Source organism: Megascapheus bottae, chromosome 2, assembly GCF_031878675.1.
Source record: "Megascapheus bottae isolate mThoBot1 chromosome 2, mThoBot2.hap1, whole genome shotgun sequence".
NCBI classification, from domain to species: domain Eukaryota; kingdom Metazoa; phylum Chordata; class Mammalia; order Rodentia; family Geomyidae; genus Megascapheus; species Megascapheus bottae.
The window spans coordinates 15,715,111-15,727,670 of record NC_143510.1 but is presented as its reverse complement, the minus strand read 5'-3'; the positions used below and the strand labels follow the sequence as shown (position 1 = coordinate 15,727,670).

Sequence of the window (12,560 nt, the reverse complement as noted above, 5' to 3'; positions counted from 1 at the left end):
ATCAGATAAAAAGTTATACCCTGGAGTGGGCCAGGCTGGTGGCTAACAGCTGTAATCCGAGCTACTTAGGAGGTTGAGATCTGAGGATCAAGGTTCAAAGCCAGCCCAGGCACAAAAGGACCCAAGACTCTTAACTCCAATTAACCTGTAAAAAATAGGAAATGGGGTTTGGCTCAAGGGTAGGGCAGCAGTTCTTGAGCTGAAGAGCTCAGGGACAACTCCAGGCCCAGGGGTAGGGCAGGAGCCTTGATCTGAAGTGCTCAGCGACAGTGCCCAGGTGGAATTCAAGCCTTATGACCCACAAAAGAAAAGTTATACCTCGGAACTACACAGTGAATCAAATAGAACTGGGCCCTGGCTGGATCTTGAATCTTTATGTGCAGAAAAAAGAAGAAAGTAAGTAAGAGAATAGGAATAGTATAGAATACAACACATTATTAAAGAGAAAGTAAACTGACATCGTAGAAAGACACTTGGGTGAGTATAGTACCTCTGACCAGAAGAGAACTGTTAGAGCTGATATTTGTGTAATGTGTGGTGTTCTGTGAGAAGATCAGGTGATTGATAATGGGGTGGAGTAGGAGCATCAGCTCACTAGAGGAAAAGAATCACAAAAAAGGCTAAGCTTGAATAAGAGGCTGGCAAATACTATGCTTATATTTTAGATCATTCTAGATGCAATGTACAGAACTAGAGTCCCTGATTTAGGGCAAGAGTGCAAATGAAGAGACCAGATACATAGCAATGGTAGCTTAACATGGGGGACAGAAGTAGATACAGGGAGCGAGGGGGAGGCTACATCTCTAAGTCTTCAGTCCTCAGAGACCTTCCCATCCTTGCAAAGATTTGGAGTCTGAGCCAATCCACAGAGCCTCCTCTACCATAGAGATGAGTTGGGATCTTTATTCACATTGCTTAATGAAGAATAATGGAAAATTATAAATGTAAGCATCCACAAGGAGAAGAAAATGAACACAAAGACCCTTTGTAGAAAGCAGGAATTTATTGCTCATTCATAAGGCCTGAGGCAAAGGGCCAGTTTTGCAAATGAAATCAGCATATGCAGGCCAGCCTTTTTTTTTTTTTTGGTGTTTTACACATTTGGCAGAAAAATCCTTTGTTTCCCTCTTGGTCTTTCCATAGTTCATAGTGAAATGTGCTGTTTTGATCAGTAGATCTTTCATTGGAGTGTTATATTTGAGAAAGATCCTGCTCAGGTCTAAAACCTCATTGAAGTGTCTGTCCTTGGTCACTCAGTGGCCTCTGCGTAAGCACTGACATACACATAAAGTAAATGACAATGCTTACACCAAAAACGCACCCACCCTCTTATAGAGGTAACCTAGTTTTCAAACACTTCAGTGGTTACAACATCAGGGATCCAGAGCATCAAACTTCCTTCCCCCTCACCCACACTCTTCTTTTCAGCAGCTCTTCCTCCACACGCAAGCTTCCCACGGACGGACTGCACAGCTCAGTCCTGAGACTCTACTGCTCCTGGGTCTGCATTCACCTCTTGGGAATTCTTCCATATGCTGACAGTGACTAAACACAGGCTTATCCCCAGCCTTCGGCTCCCTGCATTCCGCTCTGCCTACAAGTGCAAGGGCAGTCTTAAACTTAATAAAAGATATCTGAACTCTAGATATCTCTTCAGATATACTGCTCCTATATTCATCATTTCTCAATAAACAGAATTTACATTTACATTTATCTAAGCAAAACCTCTCAGATGCATGCTTTGTTGTCTCACCTCTCATATCATCAACAATCTAGTAACTCTATTCCCAAATCTACCTGGGACTAGAACAGTCCCCACTACCTCTACCATCAACACCTTATCTGTTGCTAACTCCTGTCTAGATCACTCAGTAGCCTCCTCACTAGCCTGTCTTCTCAAAACTTGCCTTGGATGTTCTTTGGCTAGGTGATGTTTTAGTGTCTTTGTCTTCAGTACTAGGGCATTAACCTTGCCCTGAGTTTTCAGTAAGTAAACAGAGGTAAGGCAATTAAAGTGGTGGAAAGTACATCATAACTATTCTATGTTTGTCACCTCTGCATCATTTTCTTTTCTTTCATACTCATGTGAATGTTGTAGTCTCAGTCTTCCTGTAATCATGTGCCACATGAAATGCATCCTGCATTCAGCTTCTCCCTAAGAGTGTATAAGCCCCTTGCAACTGCTTTGTATGTAATTCCCCCTTCCTTTAGGGGGAAAAAGATAACTTGAAGCAGGAATGGAAAGTATTGTATTAGAGACAGCCAACACTTGCCTGTGTCCCTGTGAATCTGAAACAAAACCTCTCAGATATGTGACTGCAGGGAGAAAGGGTTAGCAGGGAAAGCACAGGACTGCAATAGTAAACCAACTTCATTACTCCTCATACCTTTCCACAAAATATAAATGAGAGGTATGCTAATAAGCTAACTCTACAAAGCCAGTATTACCCTGATATCCTAACCAGATGTGGATACAACAATAATAAATGCAGATCAAATTTCTTAATGAACATAAACACAAAAATTCTCAATAAAATATTGCAAAGTGAATTGAACACATTAAAATATAATACATTTGAAATAATTTCATATACATATGTGAAAACAATGATGAAATCCATTGCACTATTTTGAAAAAGAAGAGAGCAAGAAAAAGGTATAACAGAAGGTTCAGTTTGATTTAAAAAATGCTCTGTGTTCATGTAAGGGAATGTCACAATGAGATCTCTTTGTACAATCAATAGTCACAAAAGTATCATCACCAAGTTGATTTCATTCTAGGAATGCAAGGATGGTTCAAAATAATCAATAAGGTAAATGAAGTGGGAACAAAATGCACATATCATCTCAATAGATACAGAAAGACCTTTAGCAAAAACTTCACAGCCTTTCATGGTACAAGTCCTGAAGAAACTCTGAAGAGAAAGAACATACACAGCAAAATATAGACAGTATACAATAAGCAAACATCATTATACTGAAAATAAAAGGGATACAAATAGGAGTAGAAGAAGTAAAATTAACCAGCGTAATTCTACTCTTTAAAAAGTAGAAAATCTCTTAAATTTGATAAAAACTTTTAGCAAAGTAACAGGGTACAACTTTACACAAAAATCAGTAGTCTGTTATACACCAATGTTAAATATGATGAGAAAGAAATTAGGAATACAATCCCATTCACAGTATCCTCAAGATATACAGATAGACAGAAATAGACAAGAAGGATACCAAGAATAAACATAACCAAGGAAGTGACAACCACTAAAGAAAGAAATTAAAGGAGATAATATTATATGGAAAGACATTGCATGTTCATGGAGTGGCAGACTTAATATCATGAAAATGGTTAAATTACCAAAAACAATATACAGATTCAATGCTGTCCCTGTCAAAATGGACATTACAGATAGAAAAAAGTGTGTGTGTGTGTGTATGTGTTTGTGTGTGTGTATTTCCTTTGGAAAAACAAAAAACTTTGAATAGCTAAAGCTATCCTGAGTGAAAGGATTAATGCTAGAGGCATCATGATATCTGACTTCAAGTTATACAGAATCATAGGAATAAAAAAAAAGCTTAGGACTAACATGAAAACAGACTTATAGGCTAATGGCACAGAAAGGACCTGGAAATGAGTCCATATAACAACAAAGATTTAATTTTCATAAAAGATGCAAATGCATTGGAGAAAACAGAGCTTATTTAACAAATGGTGATGAAAACACTGAATGGATATCCTTGCACAGAAGACTGAAACTAGACCCCTCTCTTATAACTTTACAAAAACATCCATTTGTTGGACCAAAGACCTGGAGGCAAAAGCCAACACACTGAAAACTTTACAAGAAGGAATAGGAGATACACTAGGCCTCCTTGGCACAGGTCGAAACTTTCTTAATAAGGACCAAGAATCACAACAAATCAGAGAAAGGCTGGATAAGTGGGACTGCATTAAACTGCAGAGCTTTTGTATGGCAAAGGACATAGCTAGTAAATTAATTAGGAAGCCTACAGAGTGGGAGAAGATCTTCACCAACCATACAACAGACAAAGGCCTCATATCTAAAATATATCAACAGCTCAAAAAATTGAATCATTCCAAAACTAATCTCCAAGTAACAACCATCCCATTAAATGATGGGCCAAAGACTTGAAGAGAATCTTCTATGAAGAAGAAACAAAAATGGCCTATAGACACATGAAGAAATGCTCAATATCTCTGGTCATAAAAGAAATGCAAATTAAAACAACTCTAAGATTCCATCTCACTCCAGTTAGAATGGCCAGGATCAAGAAAACTAATAACAACAGATGCTGGAGGGGATGTGGCCAGGAGGGATCACTACTACACTGTTGGTGGGAGTACAAACTCGTTCAACCACTATGGAAAGCAGTATGGCAGTTCCTCAAAAGACTAAACATAGAGCTCCTCTATGACCCAACAATTCCACTACTAGGCATTTACCCAATCATCCAGTAACAAGGACATACTAAATCCACTAGCACAATGATGTTCATTGTAGCACTATTTACCATAGCAAAGATACGGAACCAATCTAGATGTCCCTCAGTTGATGAGTGGATCAACAAGTTGTGGTATTTGTACACAATGGAATTCTATGCTGCTGTCAGAAAGAATGACATCGCCCCATTTGTTAGGAAATGGAAAGACTTAGAAAAAATCATATTAAGTGAAGTAAGCCAGACTCAAAGGAACTTAGGTACAATGGTTTCCCTCATTTGTCATAATCAGTAGAAACCTTGGGCTGTCCTAGCAGAGATTTGCAATAGAGCAAAACCTTGATTCAAAAGGCCATATAGTATAACTCTAAATTAAAGGATCTCTAGGATACAGAAGCATAAGCCATATAATGAGTGATTGTTGACCTTAATGTACTATGTTATCTCTCATCTCTTTTGCTGTCCCTTGTTTATCTCATATTGTTACAGTATCTCACTTTGTTACCTGATATATCGGATATATTTGTATTTGGTTATTTGAAATTGGATAGGGAAGGGGGGAAAACAAGATGAGGGGTGGGGGTGGAGGGGAGGAAATTGGGGACCTAGACATGTGAAAGGGTATCAATGTATGTGAATTACTGCACCTTTCATCTGGCAAATATTATGTAACCCTTCTATTAATTACAATAAAAATATATGAAAAAAATAAACTCTTGGAGAACACTAAAAAAAATCCATTTGTATAAAGAGATCAAAGTTTTACTGTAAGATAGTAAATTTTGAGAAAGTAGCGCTGTGGCTCAATGTGGCAGAGCGCTAGCCTTGAGCTGAAGAGCTCAGGGACAGTGCCCAGGCACAGAGTTTGAGCTCTGTGACCAACAGAAAATAAAGGAGGAAATTTTGAAACAAACTCAGAAAAATATAAAGAAAAGACTTTGAAATATAAGCATGGAAACTGAGTTTCAGAAAGTTATAGTAGGGCTTGACAGATGAGATGACATCACTTTAGAAACTTCTACCCACTGAAGGAAACAATTATCAGATTGAAGAAACAGTGTATGGAATAAGAGAAAATACTGACAAGGATTTAATAGTCACAATACCTAAGAACTCAAAAATTTAAACACCATGAGAACAAATTAATAAATGGGCAAATATATTGAACTGAATTTCTCAAAAGAAATACATAGGACCAGTACGTATATGTAACAACATTCAGCAACCTTATTTATAAAAGATATGCACATCTAAACTACATTAAGATTTTATCGTACCTCATTCAGAATGGCTATCATCAAGAAAACAAACAACAACGTGGAGTCTTTGGGGATGTGAATCCTTATGCACTATTGGTAGGAATGTAAATTAGTTGGGCCACTATGTAAATAATTATGGAGTTTCCTCAATAATACTGAGAATAGAATTCCCATATAATTCTGCTATATTGCTCCTTAGGTAAATATACCCAAAGGAAGAAAGGTCAGCATACAGCAGAAATATGTGGACACCCAAGAGTGTTGCCTGATTATTCTTAATAGCTAAATCATAGAATCTGACTAATTGTCCATCAATAGGTGAATGGATAAAAAATGTGGTATATATACACATAAAGAATAATAAAATTTTGTTATTTGCAGAAAAATGGATAGAACTGGAGATCACCATGTTAACTAAAACAAGCCAGATTAAGACAAATATCACACTTCTTTCTTCTTGATTATGAAATGTGAATTTTTTAAATGATATGAATGATAACTACTGACAGAAGTTTAAGGGCGAATATGACAGAAGTAAAGTAGATTCACGTATAAGTGTAAATGTATATGTAAATTAAAATAACTTGAAAATGGCTATGTAGATCTGTACATAGGGTCATATAATCTGAGTCATTATTCCTAGAAAGAAACCAAGGCTGCCAATCCAGACCTTTATGTAGTCAGTGAGGAGATGGACCCAGAGCCGTGGGGGTTTTCTTTGCCTGACATGGTAGCCTTGAAGAAGAAACGATCACCACTGTGTGGAAAGAAGCAGAAGTCACCCGATCTGGGGTCCTGTGATGGTGGGCAGCTTCTAGGTTTGCTTCTGAAGATCACAGATTTTATTACATGTACATAGAAGTCTACTTCTGGTTTGGCATATGGGACTGTAAGCATTTGTATTGTGCTAGCAGAAATATATGGCATTAATGAATGCTAAAGGCATTAGCATGGTGAGGAGGTATAGATTCAAATCTATTGCCTAATGTTTCTTTCCCTGGTAGAAGCAGTGTGTATATGACTGTAATGGAACACTCTACTTACCAAAGAGGAAAGTAATCACAGGTATGAGAATGGTAGAAGTTATTTTCAGGGCATTTGCTGTCAGGAACATTGTGACCTACTAATGAAGTAAACAAGTAAATTACCTGGCAATTATGTGCTTAGAACATTAAAGAAAAATAAAGCAAGACCTTGAGAGACTGCCACATCCAAGCATTTATATTGCCATTCTATCCTCTTTATTTTTATGCTAGTACTGAGGCTTGACCTCAGGGCTTCACATTTCAGGGTTTGCATTTTTAACTCAAGGTTGATGCTTTACCATTTGAGCTATACCTCCATTTCTGGTTTTATTTTTGTCATTTCTCAATTATTAGCCTATAGCAAATATTGCTAATTAGTTATGGTATTTTTCCCAGTTAAACTCAGAATCCTTTTCAACACTGCCTACAGACAGCCATTTTTGGTCACACAAAGTTGTCCTGGCTCACTCCCAGCACACTACTCCAGTGTTGGAAAGTCTTGGCCATATCTGATTGGTATGGCTTCCATTTCCAGGCCTTGCACACCATTCATAACTGTTGGGTGAATGAGTTTAGACCTAATTCACAAGCAGTAGTATTTGTGGTTGTGGATGATATGCTCTAAATTTGTGATATTCTATTCTAAAGCTCCTTTTGGGGACCAACCTGTTTAGGGCATTTTAAACTATAATTTACATTATTTCAGAGCTCAAGTAGAAAGACTGCTCTTTCTTCTCATACGTTATTTCTTGAGGAAAGTACATGTTTTGTGGAGAGTTTGAGGCCAGTCTTAAACTGAGGACATTACCACAAAGAACTAGTCTTTTATTTTCCTGCCCAGCATTTCTTCTCATGTGCTTAAATTGATGACTCGTTCTGAGTCTTGTTTCCTGCTCAACCAAGATAAAATTTCAAGAAAGAGAGGGAGAGAAAGGGCAACCCTTCTGTCAAAGAGGCCTGTAAAATCTGGAAGCTTGTGCAAGGTTTCACTGGGGTATTTATTTTACAGTTCATCAAACACTTGTATTTCTCAGAGCCCTCCTGTGTATTTCTTATGACATAGGTTGTGATCCAACACCAATGCATTCCTCAACATGGATTTCTTACTACTCTGCCATGTTCATGTATCCAAGGTTTCTGTTTCATCTCATGAAAAGATGTTTAAGATTTCAGAAACCTTTCTCTGAGTGATCCCTCATTTTAGGCTCAATTTTTCACCTCTTCATACATTTTTATGAGCTCTTGAGAAACACTAGAGGGACTTGTGAACTTCCTTTTTCGAATAGTTTTATCCCTAACTATGAAGAAAAATAAAAAAGCCTGCTTGTGTTCTTTTCTTTTAAAAAAATAGAGAGGGCTATTTGGGGTAAGAATATTGGAAATGGAGTGCTGAAGAAATCATGGAGAGTTAATGTTATTTTAGAGACCTCTCTGAAATATGAGACATTTCTTTTACCCTTTCCCCCTTCTACCCTTTACTGCGCTCCATTCACTGGGGCAGGTGATAAGATCAGATTTATGGAGGCCTTGATCTTAGTATAAGTGAAAGGGAATGCTCTTCCCATGATTTAAAGAATGGGAAATGCAGAAAATTCAAATGGGAATCCCGGGGTGTCTGACTTAATTGTCTTTTGTTTTCAGTAATGATAGTATTAAACGCAGAGTCTTATGCATGCTAAACAAGTGTTCTATCGCATGAGGTATATCCAAGCACCTTGGTTCTTTAGTTTGTTTTTCTGTATTGTTTAGCACTTTTTCCTAGGTTGACCTCAGACTGTGATCCTCCTATGTCCAACTCTTTAGCAGCATGAACTAAAACTATGCCTGTTTTTTTGCCAGCCCTAGGGCTTGAACTCAGGGCTTGAGCACTGTCCTTGAGCTTTCCCAAGGCTAGTGCTCTACCACTTGAGCCATCATATCACTTCAGGCTTTTCCTGCATTTGTGGTACCAAGGAATTGAACCCAGGGCTTCATGCCTGCTAGGCAAGCACTCTACCACTAGACCATACTCCAGGCCCATGCCTATTTATTTTTGAGATCAGATCTTGCTAACTTTGACCCACCTTGCCTTGAATCATGACTTTTCTCTTTTCAACTCCCAAGCAGCCAGGCCACAATGAAGTTATCTATAAAGTCTATCTAGACAGATAGGGAGAATGTCTGTAGCCACAATTCCCAAGTGTTTGCAGCCTTTTTTTAATAGTGAGTTGAAGTTTATCTGTACATTTCTATAATCAAGCAGCTCAGCACTACAACGTATTGTATACATAGATAAATAGGTAGGTAGGTAGGTAGGTAGGTAGGTAGATAGGTAGATAGATGACTATGGCTGTGTAGAGTGTGATCATACAAAGTCCAACTATAAAATGAAAGTAACATTAGGTTGCTGTGATTTTATGAGATAATACAGATACAGACGAAGGACTTCAATACAATGCTGGTAACATGTTCACAATGGATAAATGTTAGTCTTGGTGAGGAGGAAGAGAATTTAGTCCTCATAATGTTATTCCTAGATGGAGTATTTAACATGTTAATTCCTTCCCAGGTTAGAAAAATGCTATTCTAAGCTTACAAATATGGCAATCCCAATACAATAATGTTAAACCATAGCCTAGCAGTTCTAGTAGACAAGTAGAAAAACAGACAAGTAGATCTCATGCATGTTCTTTTCTCATTAATTCAGTCTCTGTGCAGAAACACTGTTGGAAGAGTTGTTTTGTGAAACCGCTTTTGGTTTGTGCCATTGAGAAAGTTTTTTTGTCTTTACTGTATTTTTTTTTCCGGTCCTAGGCTTGAGCTCATGGCCTGGGCACTGTCCTTGGACTTTCTTAAGGTTAGAGCTCTACCACTTGAGCCTCAGCACCACTTCTGGCTTTTTTCCATGTATATGGTACTGAGGAGTCAAAACCAGGTCTTTGTGCATGCTAGACAAGCACTCTAGCACTAGGCCAAACTCCCAGTTCTTGACTATATTTTTATTTCAGCCTTACTTTTGATGTAAAAATTTGTGTACATCCCCCTTAACCATGCATAAGGGGACTAGCTAATATATTAGAAAGCAAGGAAATTTGACTTAAAAATGTTATTCTAATCATGCATCTTTCTGTACATCAAGATTTCACAATGTTGGCACTGATAACACATGGACTGAATAATTCTTTGTTGTGGGTACTATCTCATGAATTTTGTGTGTGTGTGTGTGTGTGTGTGTGTGTGTGTGTGTGTGTGTGTGTGTGTGTGTTGAGAACTCTGACCTCTACTGTCTGAAGCAAATAGCGTTCCCTCCCTTCTACTCTCTTAGCTGTGATGTCCCTAAATGCCTCCAGACAGTCTTCATGCAGTCAAGATTACTGACATGCCAGAAGAAGCTAGACCATGGATTTGTGCCATTGCGCTGCTAATTAGAAAAGGTCCAACTTTGCAGACGTTTACCAAGTGCTTGGTGCATGGTGATTCCCAAACATATCCTAGGAAAGTTTAGCTATCTGCTGATAGCATGTTAATCATCACTGTTGCCTTACTTGGAAAATCTGTGAGGTTGCAGAGCATAGCATTCTTGTTCTCCTCATTTTGACTTTTGTAATCACTGTGGAAGCAAGATAAAGTTTTACAGTTAACCTTAATTTCTTATATAATGATTCATTTTCTTCTTTTTGTTTTCCCCTATTTTTCAGCTCCCTCAGGCTCAAAAGGTAAAGTCTTCTTTGTCACATCCCAGTCATCCTCAAAACTCACAAGTCACGCATGTGTCCATAGTGTTGTGCATTTGGCACTGTTCATGACCAGTGAAATGGTTTCTCTCTGACTGTCTCAGAAACCTGAAGTTGACTGCCCTGCCACCCTGTCCCTTCTGAGGACACAGTCATGGCCTGTGGCTGACGGATGAATTCATTATGTTCAGCCTTTCTCTTTAAAATTCTTAGGTCAGGAGTGAGTTTGGCACATTTCTTCAAACAGAACATTCCAGACCTTCTTTGGAATACTCTCCCGGGGAGACAGATAATGTGAATGACTAGTAAGATCTAGTGACCAAGTTTAAATTCTAGGTTCCTAAGCCAAGTCTCTGAAAACTCTCATGGGTTTCATTCCCTTACAAATCTATCACTTCCTTTGTTTATCTCATTGTCTGGGACACCCGGAGAGTGTTAGAGCCATGCTCTTGCTAATGGCAAGACCCTTTCACTGGTCTTCATTGTCAGAGATGATCTGGTTCTGTCATCTAGAATGTCCTCTATCCAGAAAGACTCCATCAAAGTTTCAGTGATGGCTTTAATGTGTTGTCTCCATAGCATGAGTTATGATTAAAAACAAATAAAAAAGGATGGCTGGGCATGGTGGCTCAGGCCTATAATCCTAACTACTAAAGAGGCTGAAATCTGGGGATTGGTCAAAGCCAGCCCGGGCACTAAAGAATGTGAGACTCTTATCTCCAAGTAACCACTAGAAAACCAGAAGTGGTGCTGTGGCTCAAGGGGTAGGTTGGTAGCCTTGACCTGATGAGCCCAGGGATAACACCCAGGCCCAGAGTTCAAGCCCTATGACTGACAATATAAATAAAAAGAAAGAAAGAAAGAAAGAAAGAAAGAAAGAAAGAAAGAAAGAAAGAAAGAAAGAAAGAAAGGAAGAAAGAAAGAGAGAAAGAAAGAGAGAAAGAAAGAGAAAGAAAGAGAGGAGAGAGAGAAAGAAAGAGGAGAGAGAAAAAGAAAGAGGAGAGAGAAAAAGAATGAAAAACTCACATCGTATTTGCTGTATTATGAAAGAAAGAAAAGAAAAGAAAGAAAAAAGAAAGGGGAGAGAGAGAGAAAAGAATGAAAAAGTCACATTGTATTTGCTGTATTATTCCTGTGTATCTCATAAACATAAGCAAGACTTCTAGAAGCAATAGCCATTTCTGGGGGCCAGATGGGTTGGTTTTACTTCAAGAATTAAGGTGTGGCGCCACTGTGAAAGTTAAGCAGTGTTTCCCAAGCTTCCCATTTTGGAGCAGGGATTAGTTTCTTCCTCATAGAGATGTAGCATAAGTACTCTGGAGAAGATAGTCTGTTTAGACTATATGGACAACCGGAGACCGAGTAATCACGACACAATTCCTCAAATCTATTTGAGATATTTAAACAAGACAAGACCTGCTAGTGTGTGCTGGCTTGTGATGATATTTGATTACACTTGAATGCCATTACAAAAGAACTGAACACTTCATTAAAAGTTAAAATATTCAAGGATCGCAACAGCTTCTAGGGTAAATAAATGGTCTGAATTCCATCTTGTGTGGAAGACTATTTGGGCTATTTTTGACAGAACATGCTTTCTTAATTGCATACATTGCCTAATTGTCTTTTCTGTAAAGAGACTTAACAAACACAGTATTCATAGTGCCCGGTGCATGCATTTTTTTCTGTCATATGTTGACTCAAATCATAATCCATGAAGAGTGGAGCAATCTGTGTAGAGTATGCAAGGAAGATTTCTAGGTTGCCTTCCTAATTCTTTCCCTGTTCCCAGAAGAGGCAGCTAATCCGAGCAACCTGGTTCACAGCCCTGCTAAGAAGGAATAGTTTTGCCTTGGGTTTCTATCATTCTTACGAACATGTCTTTTCTTCTACTCAAATAGAGAAGGTTTATCTTTTACAAATGTTAAGAACCCTGTGTGCAGTTGTCTTAGAATGAACAGTGTGATGGGTACTGTCTAGGTAATTCAGGTCTGGAGAAGGATTTTATGCATAAACTCCGTGGCAAAGCGCTTGCTTAGCAAGTGCAACGTCCTGGGTTCGATCCCCAGTGCCAAAAAAGAAAAGACAAAAAAAATGCAGTTGAA

General features: G+C 38.4%; 1 protein-coding gene across 2 annotated transcripts in view; it reads left to right on the top strand.

The window, feature by feature from the left end:
• The window catches only part of Cacna2d3 (calcium voltage-gated channel auxiliary subunit alpha2delta 3), an 846,818-nt gene that overhangs the window by 593,442 nt on the left and 240,816 nt on the right, over positions 1 to 12,560 (top strand). Inside the window, exon 14 of one of the 2 annotated variants that reach the window (XM_090320869.1) lies at positions 10,420 to 10,437. The exons of the other annotated variant lie outside the window; for it this stretch is intronic. Within the exon in view, the coding sequence (XP_090176995.1) occupies positions 10,420 to 10,437 (18 nt within the window). The remainder of the gene's footprint in view (positions 1 to 10,419; positions 10,438 to 12,560) is intronic. 2 annotated transcript variants of the gene reach the window in all.